General features: G+C 36.2%; 1 protein-coding gene across 5 annotated transcripts in view; it reads right to left on the reverse strand.

Annotated features, from left to right (window-relative positions):
* LOC307002624 (transmembrane protein 255B) overlaps positions 1–20,209 on the reverse strand; it is a 31,640-nt gene that overhangs the window by 11,088 nt on the left and 343 nt on the right. Inside the window, exons 1-7 of one of the 5 annotated variants that reach the window (XM_079620426.1) lie at positions 19,631–19,857; positions 18,566–18,711; positions 16,141–16,203; positions 2,713–2,802; positions 2,037–2,117; positions 1,328–1,413; positions 467–626 (exon numbers count right to left, since the gene is read on the reverse strand). In XM_079620426.1, the coding sequence (XP_079476552.1) occupies positions 467–626; positions 1,328–1,413; positions 2,037–2,117; positions 2,713–2,802; positions 16,141–16,203; positions 18,566–18,711; positions 19,631–19,688 (684 nt within the window). In that variant the 5' untranslated portion in view covers positions 19,689–19,857. Of the gene's footprint in view, positions 1–466; positions 627–1,327; positions 1,414–2,036; positions 2,118–2,712; positions 2,803–16,140; positions 16,204–18,565; positions 18,712–19,630; positions 19,868–20,209 lie in introns of those variants that run through there. The other 4 variants (XM_079620427.1, XM_079620430.1, XM_079620429.1 and 1 more) reach the window with 4 other exon arrangements.

A 20,209-nucleotide genomic window follows, 5' to 3' on the forward strand; every position in this document is an offset into this window, starting at 1 on the left:
AATATGTGCTTTATAAGTACTAATAAACAGCCAATATTCTAGTAATATGCATGCTATAAGCAACTAAGTAATTAGACCCTGAATTAGAGAAATAGAGACCACACTAAAGTGTTACCGAAAGTATATATCTCTAAAGTATCAGTTTAAAAGTCAGATTACATTTCATGGCCCAAAAAGGGCCATTGTCTATTGTACACTACTGTACAACTTGAATCCATGGACAAATCTGTGTGAAGGACTTTCACCCTTCATGCGAAATTCCCATGAAAATGAGCAGAACAACGGTAAATGTGACCACCCCCTTAAATTGGACAGATCATGAATGGGCAAAAATCATATTTTACGAAATGGACTAAAATTAAATTGAAGTTTAAATTCTGATTCTAAACGGTGCACAATGTTACTGCAGAGTACTCCTTTTCTTTGTTTCTCTCTCTCTCTCTCTCCAATTTACTCAGAGACTCACCATGTCTTTGAAACTGCCCAGTACAGCAGTGGTCAGGATTCCAAACACGAAGGCCAGAAGGTTGAGGGCAGTTAGGATCCAGAGGAGAATATACAGAGAAAAGACCTCCTGACAGCTCTGCACACCAACAAACTCATAATAATTGTTCAGATATCCTCCACTGGAAAAGAAAGCAAGCATGCAAATCATTGTCATGGTATTACATGATTATGTGCTATTTCACATTAATAACTAATTTACTGCAACTACATGTTCTGAAGAAAGTGTTAAGTGGTTCATGCTATGTATGGTGAGAAATGAGTTATGTGCTTCCTTACTTAGGAATTTAAACCCTCGAAATATGAATAATGTAACGGTGTTGTTTATTGTGTCATGTTTCTGGTTTGTGGTTTCACTGTCCTTTGTTTTTGTATTCAGTTTGTATCTTGTTTCTCTGCCTTGTTAATTGTATCCCTAGTCATGTTAATTATTAGGTCCCTTGTTTCGGTGTGTTGTCCTGTTAGTTTGTATGGTTCCGCTCGTTGTTCTCATTTGCCCCAGCTGTGTCTCGTTCCCTGATTCCCTCTGTGTATTTAAATCCTGTGTGCTCTTTTGTTCCTTGTCAGTTATTGAATGTATGTCTGGTCCACGAGTATCTTGATCTGTCTACTGCTTAAAGTCTACTGCTGCATTTTGATCTGACTACCGCCTTTGCTTCCACGCAATTCATGACAAATAATAGCAATAGTTATATTTGCCTTAGCTCTTTTATGCTATGGGGTGGACAGATAACAACTTTATTATTATTATTTATTATTATACTCATCATTATTGATAAGTGTTTCTTTAAAGTGTGTCTTCACAAATATGCACATTACTTACTTGGCACAATCATACAAATCACAACAGTAACATGTTCCACTGCGAACTTTCATATCACAGGACTCTGTTAGTCCTTGACAGGGAACCTACAAAACAAATGAGTATAGAAACAAAATGTTATATTCAACACTTGAATGTGGGTAAGTTTAATAAAAAAAGCAAAATTTTGAACAAAAAGCGGAGAAAAAAGCATTTTGTCAAAGACTATGTCGGGATTGCATTCAGAACTATGATCAAAATTCATAGATTGAGTAGATCGCTTCCATCAACACCCCCAAATCTTCACAGTCCTATAGCTCGTCCTGGGTCGACATCTCATTCCGTAACATTACAGTTGTGATTTATTTGCTGTTTAATGTTTGATGATTGCGTTACTTTATTTGTGCATATGCTTCTATAACTTGTTTCTGCTTTTTCTTTGCCTATGTTTTGATCCAGAGATTCTGTACTATTTTAGAAGTTGAGTAATATCTCCCCCTACCGTATAACAGTGAAAACATGGATAGCCGGAAAGTTCCGTCAATGTCGGGTAAAGAGTTAACTTTACTTAGTCATGAAAGTGTACTCTCTTTAAATACATATGGCCTTTTATTTTTATTTTTTAAAGATTTGCAGAATACTACAAGTGCACATTCAATAAAATGAACCACACTTCTTTTTCACAAGGGATATTTTACAGAACTGAAAGTAAACCTAGGATTTGACTCACTGTAGCGTAGTAGTTCTCATAGATGTAACTATTTCCACTGGTGTAGAACTGGCATCTTCCTGCCCTCATTGGACGCATATCCTGTTGACAGAGTGTAAGAAATGTCTACAGTTTGTCTTCTTCCTTTGAAACTGTTTAAACTAACTTTTTTCACAGTGGGATTTTCTTCTCTCCACACATTATCCCTTCAATCCCATCGTTCTTCTCTTTATGTGCCGCATCCATGCTGCTAAGACAGATGATCTGTCCTCTACATTTTTACACAAGTACTAAAGAGCGCCAGTATTCAGTGACTTCCTCATCCCTCCAAATGAAGTCCTTGAATGTATTTTGACACTGAAATCTGTGACTGGTTGCATAAACTATTTAGACTAGTCTTATAAGTTATTTATCTTTTTTTTTCTTCAAGACTGGTTGTAACTTTAAAAAGTCAGTTACATAAAAGTCTAAATTGAATCCAAAAAGTAGCCTAAGACTGATTAAATGTATAATCAACACCTAGATAGTCACACTAGTTTTCAAGACACAGTCTTATCATATTGGCTATGTTCATGCAACTGGCTTCTGCACTGAACATTTTATGATTGTGCAGACACAAGATTGCTAAATAGTGAATGGCAGCTAGGCAGTTGCCAGGTGTTTTTTATGCAAAATTGTGAATGGTTAATGTACTCACAATGTTGAGTAGGATGAAAACGCCATCAACCAAAAGACACAAGAAGCTGGAAATGATACCGAAACTCAGGAACACGATGGCTGCAATCAGCTGGACAGAAAAAGAAAAGTAGATTATAGATACAAATATACATTTGGATTGACAACCAAAATAAATGCTGTCATTATTATTTATTTTTGGCACATTTCCCCCTAAATACATGACAATATCTAAAAAAGAATATTCTTGGAATGTTTTATTAGTTGAAAATAATAATAAATACTATTATATAAACCATTCCTAGATTTTTTATTGTTATTAGTTGAAAATAATAATAAATAATAATATATAAGTTCACGCTCTAAATCACTACGCTGTATATGGCCCTCAAAGTGCAAAGAATATATTAGCCTGTAATAAAAATTGCTATACATTTATACTAATCACAATGTTAATGTAATACAAAGAAGCCTAATACACATTTATTCAGTAATATTTCATTGATTTATACATCACTGTTGTCTTTTAAACACTCTAGTCTTGGACTACATTCACAAAGTACATTTATTAATATTACTATTAATATTAATATCATTAATAATATTTGTGCTTCAATTAAATGCCACATTCAAATGGAGCTGGAAGAGCGCTGTTGTGGCAAAAATTCATTAAACAAACATCACTGCGTAAGAGACACTCAGAGTCAAATTATAAAAAAGAAGTATTTATTCTTGCAAGAATAGGAGCAGTCTAATACACAGTTGTTACCCTGTGCAGAAGAGTGACACACCCTCGGACAGACTGAACCACCTTTTTATCCTAGCTCTTCCAAGGTCTTCTTCCCCCCCAGAGCCATCCTCCCAGTAGTTTTCCATAGACACAGGAACCATATCTAGTTTACGTCACTAGTTGGCCCACTAAGCCGCCCTGCACCAAATGGCCTTCTGACATCTAGGTCAGAGGTCCTTGTTCGTCTGTTCTCTGGAGTGTCTCTCCCTTCTGCCTCCCCAAGTACATAAACAGAATCTTCTCTCACTACAAGTGAGAGACACACGTGACATTCTTTGAATCATCCATATTTTACTAAAGATCAATGGATATCATAAAATTGCCACCACAGGCCATAGTTTTGAAATTTTAAATGTGCAATGATCAGTCATCTAAAATAATCACGACAGGCCTAATATTATATAATGTATGTTCTGTGTTCCCCCTCCTGTGTTTCATTTTGGTTTAGTCCTGTGAGCTAGTTTCCCCCAGTCTGTTGATTAGTTTCATTCACATGTTCCTTGTTATTCAGTCATCTCCCTTTGTTTGCCCATGTATTTATACCCTGTGTTCTCCCTCAGTCTTTGTCCATTCTCATCTATGATTCATTGAATGTAGTGTGAGTGTACCTTCAACCCGTACCTGTGTGAGATTAATTTAAGTAAACGTTTGTATTGGAGCTCTTTGCCTGTTCGCCTTTCTTCTACCTACACCACACCGTGACAGCTTCCTTTGACATGAACTTTAATGTTGAAAATACCTTTCCTTAAATACACATTCATATATGTGAACATACACACAGTATTTGTCTTGTCCAAAGCCTAAATTTTTATGTGATTCCTGGGGCCACAATAAAAACTCGTCTGGCTTTGAAACTAGCCATAAATTACATATAACTGACTGCAGTGACTAAACCAAATGTCATAGTTTCATAGTTTATTTGAATATGCAATATGATATCCACAGGGATAGATCTTTTCTCAGCCGATGAGAGACAGACTGCCAAGGGAAGCTGAACCCACCAACAGAGAGGCAGATGCACATCAAGAGAAAAGGAGAGGCAGGAAGAGAGAACGTGAACCGAGACAGTAAATGGACATGCTGTATATGAGGGTCAATAGAGGACCAGAGAGCATTAACAGGAAGGAACATCAAAGGACAAGGTTTCCGCTTGTTCAGTTAAATGAAATATACCAGATGTGAATCACAGTTAAAAGTTGGGAACGAGGAAGATATATTTCAATTAAACAAGACACATAAATACACATTTCTTGTCAAATAATAATCTTTCAATATGACTGTATTGCTTTTAATTGACTCTTCACTAAGCTCCGCCCCCCATGGAGCAGGACTATATGTTTGTCTGAACAATGGTAGATGGGGGAATTTTCAGGAAACCGGTTAGAAAATAGTTATTTTGGTAATTCCATTTGGCGATGCTAGTGGCACCGAAATCATTTTGGCTTTAAATGAGAGTTGTATGATTAAAAACTGTAGAGACTACGTACATGTCAAAAGAGAAAAAAAGAGAAGTCTCATTTGAAGTCAACATGAATTCAAAATGGACAATTCTTTTTTTTTAAATGAAATATCACAGTGTTTATCTCTGCACATCATTATTTTATTTTTAATTCATGTGCCTTCCTAATCTTTAATCAAAATAACATCATCTCTTCTCTGATGTGTTTACCAGCGCGAGGACGGGACAACCTCTCAATCACATGACATCAATAGCAAACTGCAACCATCCAACGGATCAATCAATTCCAGATGGGCAAAAACAAGTCCCGCCCAACATTTTTTAATTTACTTTACTTTTCTTTATTCAAATACTAGAGAATAATGATGAATATTGTCTGAACCTCTCACTGAGAGAAATAACATGTTATCAATATTTTTTTGGGGGAAAGATTCCGGTTATCCCAGGAGGGTCACTTCTTACCTAACTCCGGGTCCGGGTGTCAGCCGGATCATCCATGAAGAGATGCTTCTGCCTATCAGTCCATGTGTGGACATTTTCTAAGTTTATCTATTTCTTAGCCAATCAGAATCATTCAACCTGAAGTAATGACGTATCTTCATGATTTTGGGAGATTATAATTGGTGTGAAAATGTGAATGTACGCAGAGAGGCCTACAAACTCCTTCCTGAGTGTTGAAGCTGACTTCTGTTGATCAAACTGCTAATTATTCTTCAGTAAAAAATTATTCAATTGACTGCACTTCTGACTCCTGGTCTTTACTCATAATATCTGGTCCTTGGGTCTTTAACTGTTATTTCCCCTACAATGTATAGCCTACTGTTTAATAGCATTATGGTGCGTTCACATCGGACGCGAATAGCGCGTCAGGCGCGAGTGATTTCAATGTCAATGCAAAGACGCGTTTAAGTCTTTGCATTGACTTAAAATTGAAATCACTCGCGCCTGACGCGCTATTCGCGTCCGATGTGAACGCACCATTATGCGGTGGAAATTACATTTATTACAATTTAACATGAAATGTCTTGCTATGACTAACTTGCACTTTACTAAATAATTTATATTTTAAAGCACAACTTGACAAATTTACTGCTTGATTAAAAATGATACAAAATAAATATATTTTAAGGATATTTTACTTTTAGTTGTCTTCACACATCAGATGTATCATATTTCTCAAGCAAAGCTTTTCACTGACACTGCTGTCTCCTAAACTTTATAAAGGGTTACATCATGGTCGTATAGGGAGAAGTGGAAATGATGCCACAGATTTTCCAGTTTTTCCCATCTCAACAATTCGTTTTTTTGACTTTTGACTGACTTTTGTACTTGAACCAAACCCAATTCAAAATTTGATTTAATGCCCTTTAAGTTACCATCACTATGCTCTGGCAATCGAGCTACAAGAATATGGACAGCACTCTTTTTGTACCATTGTTGAGTTGGGCTGGGAAAGCGGACATTTAATTTCTGCCATAAAATCAACTACAGTAGGTTTAAGATGTTGGTTGGCCACCAACAAAGCAAACTGCCTCAAAGAACTGCTTCAGATGGTCGCAGAAAACGTATAAACAGCCACTAACGCCTGAAGAAACTGCATTTCCTTGTGGAAATTTCATGGTTTTGTTCTATGACGGCCTGAAATACTGAATAAGACATGCAATGTTTCCGAAGAGCTTTGTAATTATCACAACATTAGGCTTGTTTTATTTAAAAGCCTGGGATCAAATTTCCTTAGAGTAGAGTGATATTTTTCATTTAGAGTTACTTATGCATCATTTGTTTTTGATTATGTGATTATACGGCTCCAAAACAAAGTTCAGCATATGCCAAACAAAGTTTAATTGGTGATTATCTAATATATCACATTTTATCAGCACCTATAAAAGAATATATTATAGTGAGTTGTACTCATTTAAAGGTGAAATCATTGTTTATTGGTGCCAGGAAACTTATAAAGCCAAATTCTGAAGTCTTCAAGTTACTTCAACAAGTAGCGCATGTAAACAAAACTCAGAAACACAATAAATGTTGCAGCTGCGGCACATTAGCTTTTTTAGACCTCACACCATCTATGTTCTCGTCAAATAATGTATACCATTATCTTATTATGTAGCTAATATTACCTTTTTGAACATCATGCCTGAAAATAATATCCCCTGGTTGGAATTCAATGAGCAAAAATGTTTGCCCTTGACATCTACTTTTTCAAATATGTGTAAGTATAGTTATTTGGGGGTAAAAATTAATACACAGATTATGATGCGTTTCTGATAATATTGTTATTCTATATAACATGGTTCTATATGAAAATATGGTTCCTTATACAGAGAGACAGAAATGAAGTGCTCTGAGAATGTTGTCAGGGAAGACACAGACAGTTATGTCATCTTAAATCTGACCAGACAGCAAAAGCCCAATCCTTAAGCAGTTACTCTTTTCACACAAGACATTATTCAATCATGAATTTGCATAAAACTAAGGTACAGCATCAAAATATTGCCTGTACCACTGAATGGGCGGTTCTGCACACTATGAAAAAATTATTCCAGTTACGTTTCCACTTAAGCATGGTACTATCACAAACCATTCCCAGCCTGGATTTGCTCAACCGTGTTATAGCCTATAGTGGAACACCAGAAGTAACTAACCCATTCAAACTCCTATAATATATCGGTTATAGTATTACATCAAGAAATGTCTTCATTTTTAATTTCTATTGGTAAATAATTACTGGAGATCAACAATGAGGATGATCACATCATATAGAATCTATATGATGTGATCATCCTCAATGTTTACCTCCAGTATCACGCCGTCACCAACTCTTGTGTGACATACAGTCTAAAGCCCCATTCGGACTGTAATTGTTTCTCATGTGGACCTACGAACGCGCTGCTCTCGTGGTCAGTTGCATGATTGTCTGCTGTAAGTAAAATGTCATATGCTTGGAATAATACGGATACATTAATATTTAATTTAATCAAAATAATGTCCTATTATATTATGTGATTATTTAAATCACCTCTTTAAAAATTGGAAGCTAGACACGCTTGAAATGTTTTTTTCAAACCATTTATATCTCGAAATGATGTATGACATTTAAAAAAATATGGAAATTAGCAGAAATAAGTTAATGCAGCCTCTTTCTTTATATTTAGCTGCTTGCTTCATATTTTAATGTAATTGTATATAATACATTTTAAAATTGTATTACTGTAACAGCCCATTTGTTTCTTTTTTCTTTTTCTCTTTTTTAAAGTGTATATCTTTAAAATGCATGCAAATTACGTGAAGCGCAACAGTGTTACGCAGTGGTCAAAAGTGATTTAAACGAATTTTGAATTGATTCCTATTGCAAACTCAGAGATGTGGATTAAGACTGCAATTAAATTACCACACAACCTTAGTGTTTGTCAAAAAACAGCAGGTACTTCGGCCGGGGATTCTGGATTCGGAAGATAATACAATCACTGACTAGCCCCTGTAAATGTTGAAAATATCTTACGTCCCTATGAGAGAGAATTACCGTCCGACACAGTGTTTCCCAAACCTGTTCCTGGACGCACACCAACAGTAGGCTACACATTTTCCAACTCTTCCTAATCAATCAGACCTCAATCAACTCATCACCTCGTTAGTAAAGACTCCAAGACCAGAAATATATGGGTCAGATAAGGGAGACATCCAAAATGTGCACTGTTGGTGTGCCTCCAGGAGCAGGGTTGGGAAACACTGCTCCAACATACCGTCTAATTCTGATTTTGGAGCACCAGAAAAAATAAAAAAACTACCGGTATGGCAACTGGCCCAGATCAATATAGTTTCACAAAAATAATTGTCTGTGGACAAAAAAAAAAGTCAATACATTGTGGCAATCCAATGTTGGAGAAAGGAGCCTAGGAACAAAAAAGTAGGTCCCAACTAGGAAAAGTCATAAATTATGAGTACTTCCACCTGTTCACCCTCCAAACATGGAACCACTCACAATTGTAGCCAATATTGTCCCAATGGAGGTCACTATAAATCTGGGAACTTTGATTCATCCAGGTTGGAGCACAACTCGACGACATGGTTAAACTTCTAACACCTGCTTTACCAACTTTGCCTTTCTTTTGTTATGTCTTCCCCTTAAAGGTGGCCTAGTGTGCAAGCAGCTGTCACGGATACCCCAGACCGGGAAGAACCTAAGTTCCAGTTTAGATTCCTTTTGGCCATCCATGTTTTTGGTAAAACCCTGCTCCCGCCTCTCTTCTGGTTGTGTTTGATGGCAACTTAAACCTAGTGACGGGAAACCGAGGCTTTCTGAAACATTTGAGGCTTTCATCAAATTCTGCTAAAAAAAAGGTTGAAGCTTGAAGCTTTTAACACAATGCGCATTAGTGACATGTGGTGGTCACACTTGTTTTCTCCACCATATCTAACAAATCACAGCAGAGCAGTGAGCCAATGAGACCACAACTCATTGTCATGTGTAGCCTGGTCAACAGATTCACATATTGATCAATAATACTATAGATATTTTTATATTTTATATATATATACATGATTGTGGATCAACACAATAATATTGATCTACCTTCAGTAATAACCTAGAGTACTGTCTAACACTTGATGGCTGCTCTGTCAAGTCTTCGTCGTCGGTTAGGAACCTGGTTGTGCTCTTTGATACCAATCTTTCATTTGAAAGTCACGTTTCTAGTATCTGTAAAACCGCATTTTTCCATCTTAAAAATATATCTGAATTATGTCATATGCTCTCAATGACAAATGCGGAACAATTAGTTAATGCGTTTATGACATCAAGGCTAAATTATTGTAATGCTATTATGAGTGGTTGCCCTGCGCGCTTCATAAACAAACTACAGCTGGTCCAAAATGCAGCAGCTCGAGTTCTTACCAGAACCACGAAGTATGACCATATTAGCCCGGTTCTGTCAACTCTGCATTGGCTCCCTATTAAACATCGTACACATTTTAAAATATTGCTGATTACTTACAAAGAACTAAATGGTTTAGCTCCCCAGTACTTGAGTGAGCTCTTAACACATTATAGTCCTTCACGTCTATTTCAACACTTGCACCTTGGAACCTATTTCATGGTTTGCGTTCTCGAGCCCCCAGACACTGTTGTTGTGCGGGTGAGCAGGCGTTAGGTTTTTTTTGTTAAAACGGTGCCGTGTTAGCGGCCCCCAAGTTAATACCTAATGATCTAACTTTATTCTAGTGCTGCTGTAAAGCCAAAACAATCTCTGTTACTTTAATTTCCCATTATCACTGTAAAGCTGCTTTGAAACAGCTATATAAATGAAGATGACTTGACTTAATATAAAATATACAAGTATGTGATCATAACTGTAATTGAGAAAATATTTTCTGTTTTAAAAAAATATATAAATTATGTTATAGGGAAGTGTTGTGTTATATCATTTAAATAATGCCTCCTCGATAATCATTTCCCTTTTTATGCATCAGATGAGGTCGTTAAGCGCCAATTTTTTTCAAACCAGCTGTCCTGTCCTTCCAAATACTGTATAACGTTCGAAGCTTCAAAGTCATCAATCACGTGGTATTGTCAATTCGATACAAGCCTCGGTACAGTGTGTGATACAATAATGCTTTGAAAGCTGCGTTGGAGTATCGGAGGCCCGAAATCAACAGTTCCATCACTTAAACATCTCCTTTCTTTGGGGCTGTGCCACAACATTTTTAAAAAGAAATAATTGATGGGGAATGCTGTTCTGAAATAAATGAATGCAATCCTCTACAAATATTATTGGCATCAACCAACACTCATGTCTTCAGGATTAGACCATTCCTTCTGATCTTAAAGAAATAGTTCAGCCAAAAATAAAAAAAACTGTAGTTTACTCACTTTCTTACTTTTTACACTCTCACTTTAACTTACTTTCTTCTATGTAACATAAATTAAGATATTTTGAGTGTTGTTTGGGGTTTTTTCCGTACACACAATGGAAATCAATGGTCACCAAGATGTATTATTTTGTGTTCCACAGAAGCAAGAAAGTCAGGTAATGATGACAGAATACTCATTTCTGGATGAACTTTCCTTATAATGTCTCTTCGTAAACTGCAATCCTTCAACAGCCTGTCCAAAAAAACACTTAGTTATTTTACTTTTCTTACTTTTACTTTTCTTTACTTTTTTTTTTTACTAGTTCTGTCTGTCCACAGAAGCAAGAGAGGTTCTCAACTTTAGTTGAGCTCTTGAGGAATTGGACTCTATAGCCTTTCAAATGACAAAACACAGTCTCCGTGGGATAACAAATGTTTTTTGGTTTATGAACGCCAATACATTGGAATTACAGGCAATAAAATGACCATCTGCTGTGAAACATTCTTCTCATCTGGACACTTTCTGCTGTACAGAATGTTCTTTTTCTCTCCACCTCACTCAGCATCTATGTTTTCCTAATTTCACAGACATGTAACAGTTCGTATCTGGTTTCAGACTTTTATGTTTATGCTTTCCAGACATGTTCGTCATTCTGAAGCTGGACCATGATGAACAGAGACAGTTTTAACTGACCTTTGGCTCTCCTAATATTTTTCCAGTCAATACTCTGGTCTCCTCCACCCAGAATGCCGAGCAGTGCCCTATCATTTACCACCAACACCTTAGCAACCACACAGCAATTCCCTGGTGGCATTTTACACTGATAAGCACCACTCACATTTATATATCAAGTTGTTCATGTCAAGTCTTTCCTATGGATGCAGTAGTGTATCTCAACCGGTGGGTCGCAAGACTGGTCTGAGTGGGTCGCAGAATTTGTAGTCAAAGAAACATAATTTTTTTCTACGAGACTTTTATTTTGAAAGACTCGCATGAAAGCTGTCGACTCTTCTGTCAGACGCAGTTTAAGTAAAGAGTGCCTGTTAATGAAATATGTAAACTGCTCCTGATGAATAGAATTAAAGGGTTAGTTCACCCAAAAATGTAATTTCTGTCAGTAATTACTCACCCTCATGTCGTTTCAAACCCGTAAGACCTGCGTTCATCTTCGGAACACAAATTAAGATATTTTTGATGAATTTCAAGAGCTTTCTGACCCTCAACGAAAGAAAGAAAATCAGAAAGCTCTCGGATTCCATCAAGAATATTTCATTTGTGTTCTGAAGATGAACGCAGGTCTTACGGGTTTGAAACGACATTAGAGTGAGTAATTACTAACAGAAATTACATTTTTGGGTGAACTAACCCTTTAATTCTATTCATCAGGAGCAGTTTCAATGTTTCCAGTTTAGTATTGTGTATTCACAATGGTGAATGTTGTTTCCGTATCCCTAAAATGCCACTTTATTTTAACATCGTGTTATTTTGTAAAAAAAAATATTACTGCGGTACATACCAACTTGCCAACATTATTGTATTAGAAAAAACTAGTTCCCCCCTAATAATTAGAAATGGACAAATTGTCCCTCCTAATATTTGATATTCTTGATGTCAACTTTCTGTGTTGCAATCCCGCTCTGTTTGATGACAAAAAGTTTTAAAAGTTAAATTTTTAGGCTGGTGTGCCTCAGCGGTCTAACAGCACTCGTCAATGTCAAAATGATTGAGACGGCAAATCAGATGAATGACTGATACATTTTATATAGCACTTTCATATGTACTACTGTACACCTAAAGTGCTTTACAATCATATCAGGGAATGTCTCCTCAACCACCACCAGTGTGCAGCATCCACTTGGATGATGCGACGGCAGCCACAGTACAACGGCGCTAGTGCGCTCACCACACACCAGCTATAGTGGAGAGGAGAGAGAGTGATAGAGCAAATTCAATGGATGGGGATTCTTAGGAGGCCCTGATTGGTAGGGGCCAATGGGTGGAATGTGGCCAGGACACCGGGGTTACACCCCTACTCTTTACGAGAAATGCCATGGCATTTTTAAAGACCACAGAGAGTCAGGACCTCGGTTTTACTTCTCATCCGAAGGACGGGATAAAAGGCGGCGAGCCTTTGTTCACAGAAGACAAGTGGGAATAGACCTATTTGCAAAAGGCTTAAATTGATTATTTATTATTGATAATTAGCAATAGAATTTATTTTAACATTCTTACATTACTTACGACAGTTACACTTGTAAATGTAATCTTACAATAGGCCTATATGTGTTAAGTAGGATGGTACTTGTGTGTGTGTAAACAATTTTTGTGAAATAAATTTGCTTGTTTTTTTAAAACAAATATATATAATAATATATCATATATATCAAAGTGGGTCGTGGCTTAATGACCATGGGAAAATGTGGGTCCCATGGCCAAACCAGTTGAAAACCACTGATGTATATGTAGTTTATGCTGGAGCTGAGTATAGACGGACTGACACCAATCCCATAAATACTGGGCAGGAAATCAGGAAATCAGCTCATGCTGTGTGTACACTATGACCCAGCAAATATTACAGGAAGTGGTTCTGCCATTTAAAAAAGTAAAAAAGAGGCACAGACAGAAATAAAGGGTGCCCAATTCGCCTTGGACACCAATCTGGAGCAAAAACTGTGGCTTGGACATGTATCTGTCCCAGTTCACCGAAATTTAAAAGTTCTGTTAAAAATGACATTAGCAGAATAAATAACCTAAAGGAAACAAATACAAAGATACAATGTTCTGGGCTGTACCGTATTCAAATGTGTGTGGTCTGCTTGCTTTGAACACTTTGCCTGAACATCATTTAAAAAAAGATATACATCTGGGAATCATTAAATGAACCCATTGTCTTCTGGTTATGCTCTATCAACAGCACTTCTGAAATGTTGCCGATTACCACATAAATATAATTGTGTCCATCACTTTGTAAAAACAAGCAAAAACACGCACAATAATGCACTTACTGTACAATGGAAGTCAGGCCATTTTATGAATGATGCATAAATTAATTAATTCTGCTGGTATAGGGATATTTTAAACAACTTTAGAGCACAAACAATACACATTTTTGGATAATTTAAGTAAGGGAATGAATTTTACTTTAACAAAAAATAAAGCTGAAAAAAGCCCTTATAGAGAAGTGTGCTTGGTCGTATTGAATGTATTTTTGTAGTGTTCTTCATATTTTAATACATATATATATATATATATAAAAAAAAACTTATTACAGATAATATGAATTAAATAAAAGGCCAGTTATGTGTTTTCAGGACAATGTTTCTTAACACACTTACACTAACACTCACAAATTTAAGTAGATATTACATTACAGTATATTTTAGTTTACCATAAATGCTTGTCAGCATATTCAGCAGTACGCTGTAACCATATTTGAAAAAGAATAGAAGAAATTAAGTTACGTAAAAAGATGTACTTAAGTACTACACTCAGCTAAATGTACTCTCTAACTAACATTTTCAGTGCATTGATAACCAAAATAATTGAATCTGGTACAGCATGTCAAAGATCCTGTTGATAGAGTTTAACTTTTGACCCATGAACACTAACACTCTAGTTAAAGAGATTTACCTGTACTATACTACTATCCATTAATCTGTCACGGTATATCAATGACAACGAATATGCTTCAGTGTAATATTTAAGGATCAATGAATCATTGAAAATCCCAAAATGCCAGTAATTCCACTCATACTCTATACCACATTTACTACACATGCAATAGTAAGTAGAAAAGAGTCAAAAACCTGAAAATCACTGTACTATGACAGTTACATCACTAATTCATCCAATAATTGGAGTTAACCTGAAATCACCTACATTACTGGAAGAAATCAACAATCCCTATAAGAAAATTTGCTTAATTAAGTGAAAAAATTGAAAGATTCAGAAAGGTTTTTGTGGGGGTTAGGTTTAGGAGTAGGGTTTTGATGTGATATGTGAAAATATCTTTAGCTGAGTGTAAAGACAATAAAACTCAAATTCCCACCACAAACCAGAGTTTGCAGGTTTGGTTATACTTGTGAGGACCAAATTTTAGAAAATGTCTGACTTTCTCATTATTTTTCATACTAAAGTTTATGGGTTTTGAAGTTTCATTTATTATAAACATTTGAACCTATCGTGAAGAATGTGGTCAAGTGATATGGAACTTTTTAAAACTTTATCTACACTGAAACATCGGAAAAAGTTAAATTCACCTTACGCGCTGTTGTATGGTAAGGTTGTATGCGTAAAACCTCATAAAAGCTCACTGAGACGATGCAGTCTGAACATATAATAAAGTTCTCATGCTATTCTTCTGGCAGAATCATTTTTTAGCAAAATATCCAGGTAGTCCAGGTCGCACTCACTCACCATTACATGTTTGGTCTAAAACACAACTACTCTCATGTTTTGCCGCAGGACAGCAATTACGAGTAAAGAAACACGCCGACTTTTTGGGACACAGCGTGTATAAATAACAAGGTCACATGAGACACAGCCATCTTCTAACCGTATACATACTGGGAACTATATTCTCAGAAGGCGAAGCACTGCTATTGGGCGGAGTGATTAGAGCAACACTGAGCGAACTCTCTGCTCCTCACCACGGGGCGTCTCAGGTGCTGCGAGCAAATCACTCCGCAGAAGTAGCAGTGCTTCGCCTTCTGAGAATATAGTTCCCAGTATGTATACGGTTAGAAGATGGCTGTGTCTCATGTGACCTTGTATTTGTACACGCTGTGACTATACAAATCACAACATGTAAATAGGAAAATGTTGGCGTTATTTTGTCACTTATTGGGAGCAGTATGCTAGCTGGAGCCGTTTACCTCCAGTCTTTGTGCTAAGCTAGGCTAGCGGTGGGTGCAGAGTTACGGCACGCACGGAGATGAAAAGGGTATGTATGGACTTATCTGACTCTGGGGGATATGGTGAATAAGCTAAAGTCCCAAAAAGTCGACGTGTACCTTTAATGTGGTCATTCAGTCACAAAAAAATAATCAACATTTGAAACATTCAACCAGAATCAAGCATTCAGGAGCACTGTGGTATAAAAACTGATATCTTGTGTTTTTAAATATTGTGCTTCACATACTTGCATGTTGGAAGCGTGAGATTAGAATATTTCCATAACCACAGTGAAGAAAAAGAACAATAAAATATGGTACATATTTTGTGAAGCATAACTAGAAAGGACCATTGCAGGATGACGAGGTATCATGCTGAGCAGGATCATAAAACAGGAAGACAAAACTCAAACTGATGATGGAAGTCTGAAAACGTTACATGGGATATCTACCAGCTGTTTGCGGTTTTCCTCCAGGCATAGTCCAAGAACTCCCAAGAAGGATCCAAACGCCAACTGCAATCAGTAGACAGACATAAATGTAAAAAGAGAAACAAATGATGCAAAATTCTCGGGAGAACATAAGCATGACCATACGAGCACTGGGAATCATTATCATGGTTTCAATTCATTTCAAGCTAAATGATTTATTACATTCATTCTAAGGGTTTATCAAGCTTATATGACAAGAAAATATGAGGGAAAGTCTGAAATACATAAATATTTCTGCGTTCATGAGATTACATCCTGTTGTGGAACATATTATCTTTCCTCAACATCTTGCTAATAGCTAACTGGAAGATCCAATCACTTTGCATGCAAGACTTCATGACCATCAGCTTATGAGAGCTGACATACTTTAGATATACTCATAACCCAGGTCTCCAGTAGGGTCTCTGCTGGAGTTTCACAGACCATCCAAGTTCACAGATGGAAAAGAGATGTTTTGGCAACACAGTATGTGGTTTACTCCTCACTGTCAGACTGACTTTATTATCTTCTTTTTCCTGCTGTGAACCCATTGATAATATTTGACATTGTATCAACAAGAAGCCCCTTGTTTATAATGTCTGAACAGACTTGAGCTCACAGATTAAGTCTTTAATGCAATTTATTAATGAGGGAAATGCAAATTAGGGTATTATTAGGACCGACACTTCAAGGATTAGTTCACAAAAATGGGGAGAAATTCTGTCATTATTTTCAAGTTTTTCCAACCCCATATGCACAAAAGGAGACATTCTGAATAGTTAGATAAAAAGGATGCAAAATTATAATATATATTTGTATATCAATTCATGGACAATCTCTGTGGGACCTATCCAACAGGTATTGTTAGTGAATTGAGCGGTATGGAAATACTGAAATACTGTACAAATGGCCCAAAAATGTATAAAAAAGGACATAGCATTTCACATTTATATACAAGTTGATCATGTATTGTATGTGACAGTTGGCAACCCTAGCTAGGTGTCATAATAGGACAACAGGTGTTGGATGGTGCTTGACCATTGACTGTCCTGTACGCTAGGAACCTTTTTTCAACCTGATTCTGATTGAAATGATAAGGTCTTAATTATGTTAGCTCTTGATGGAATGAACAATAACATGGGTTTTGGTAAATTCAGCTTTAGATGATGGGCCTGATTTACATTTGCATAAAAATGATAGAAAGTAGAAAGAGATGATGATGTTGCTAAGTGTAATATAATAAAACAGGGCCAAGTACTGAACCCTGTGGAACTCCGGTGGATTGATTGGTGTGGAGATGAAGTGGATCTTTTCCATGATAAGAAAGAAGACATTTTTCAATGTTCGTTGTTGCAATTTTTTCCCCATGCAGATTTCGGAATGGGTTCAAGTTAGTCACATGGATTCACTACCCTGACCAGCAGAAAGCTGCTTGGTTTGAAAGTGACTTCTGTGTGAGCAGTGTATCATACATTGCTAAAGTATTGACAAAATTGACTTTTTTTTTACCCACAAAATTTCACTAACGTGATCACACATCAAAGCTGTATGTGACAATATGATAATTGTCATAATCATGAAATGGGAAATTAAAAAGTTCCTATTTGTCAACAAACTCAATTCTGTAAATTAGGAGAATCAGTGTGTGGGCCTATAGTCACATGTCAAAGCCCAAGAAAATTACACAAACCTACATTACATGCATATTTGCTATTCTTCAAAAAACAATTAAATGCCATTTGTTTGATTTATAGCATTTACTTGAAAAAATTGTTTTCTTGGAAATTACCATAATTATATCATCTTTCAGCTAAATCATAAATCAATGTGCATGTTTGAAAGGGCTGGTGAGATCCAAAATGATTTAATCTAAAACGTAATTTATAAATTGTATTTCAGATTAAACTGTGATACTCCTGCGTCATAGTAGTGTGTGATTTTCTCATGAAAATTTGTCTTGGAAGGCTTGGTTGGTCTCTGTCTATTTTGGCAACTTCTATTAAATAGAGTCAGAGCAGTGAATTTGGCTTGGGTTGTTGGGGGGAATGACTGCTCCAACAAAAATGAGTTTTTTTCTAGACAGACGACCCATTTCAAATGTCTACTTTCTTATCAAATTATGGTTTGACTGAATGAGACATATAAGTACATTTTCATATGGCTGGAATTTGGAATGGAATCTTCATTGAGACCGGAATAAACTCTAGTTCCCCCAGGGGATGTACAAAAAAAATAAAAAAAAATTCAAGGATGTCAACAGGTCTCATAGTTAGTCAGAATAGAAAAAGAAAACAAAGAAAACAAATTCAAAAAAAAAAAAAAAAACATTGTTTTATAAACATTTAAATATATGTTCCATTTGATTGCATTTACACCCAATATGATTCAAAATGTGCTTGATACTTACGATAATCCCGGACATGTATCCTGTGATGCTGACACTCTCAGTGCGTGTGCTGATGTAGAAACCCATCACAACAATGAGCAAAGACAGACTTAACATTCCTGAAACCAGCCACTGAGCCTTTCTCCTCCTCATCCTCACTGCATCTGCTGCACCAGAGAGACAGTGAGATAGAGAGTTGAATAAAACATTATTTAGAAGTTAGCTCATCTTACGAATGATTGCAAATCATTAATCAACAACATAATAAATAGTTTAAATTTGCTAAAATGCAAGTTTTCTCTCTTGACTGACAAACTCAGTTGAAATAATAAATCATTCTCTGCCCCATGCACAGGGGAAATTCTTGGATATTTTATTGTTGGCAGCTAAATGATCTCTCAGCGCTACCATGTAATACTGTTTTGAAAATATTAAATGATTCAAAGGATTTCAGTGGGAATTATGAGATCTATGACACACATGTTGAATTGCAAGCTTTTCAATCTCAACCTTTGAGCATTTGGTGATTCTACAATCATCCTAAATGTCAATGCAGTTTATAGTAGGCTATGTCATAACATGTCGGTAAAGTTTTTAGTAGCCTCGAAGAAATTTCGCTTCTAATTTATTAAATACACCTTTGCTTGTCTATCAACTAATATTATTTCAGACAAATGAAAACATTTTCAAAAAGACAAAGACCCTTGAGACAATCATTAATGGTTGGGATTGATTGATTGCATTTGATTGTGTACGTTACTGATTTTTAAAGGACAGTCAATCGTGAAATAATTCGTTCCACTTTAATGTCTAGTCTCACTTACTTTGCCTGACCTGAAGCCAATCAAATATAAAGATTATCAAATGTAAGACTGCATGATAATCTATAAATTTTACAATACATGATAAAATACTGCCGGATTTTTTTTTATTTGGGAATAAAAATGAGTTGTGCAAGTTAACGCAGACCATTCTTTCATATAATATCCTAATAGTTAGTCTAAATAAAAAAATACTCTCTATTTTCTTTTTCTTACGCAGAATTGATTATATTTTTGAAGTCTCATTCAAACCCCTCACACTTACCCACAGCAGTGTGTGGAGGAGCAGCGTCGCGAAGGGTCGTTTCCTGGGAGTTTGTCATCTTTATTCGTTAATGTTTATAATCCACTCGATCTCACTCACTGAAATCCGGACTGTGCGCGCCACCGCGACTGCTCGAGCTTTTATACACGTGCCCGCGCACTCCGGGGAATTCAAGGTCGTAAAATTATAGCCTGAAGTTCAAATGAACATCGTCTAACCTGGTATGTGTAACGTGATATTATTACTAGAATTTGGGGCAAGACCTTCTATTTGACTTTATGGTTTCTTTGAAACTTCCAGAGACATGCAGAATATATAGATTAGGCTACTTGCGGGATAGTTGTCACACCTTTTACTACAGTGAACATTTCTCAAGGAAGATTTTTTTTACTATAAGCTATAGACACAACTCTTAAAGTTTTGACTATAAAAACCTATAGTACAGCTCAGGAAAAACATTGAAAATAGTGTATTTAACATTGGCTATTGCTTTTTTGTATCAATGGAATCTGCCATTATTAATCAGGCTTTTCTGGCATATTTAACGGTAAAATAATTATAAAGCAATTAAAACACAAT

The sequence above is a fragment of the Phoxinus phoxinus genome (genome assembly GCF_949152265.1).
Source record: "Phoxinus phoxinus genome assembly, chromosome: 8".
Taxonomy (NCBI): Eukaryota; Metazoa; Chordata; class Actinopteri; order Cypriniformes; family Leuciscidae; genus Phoxinus; species Phoxinus phoxinus.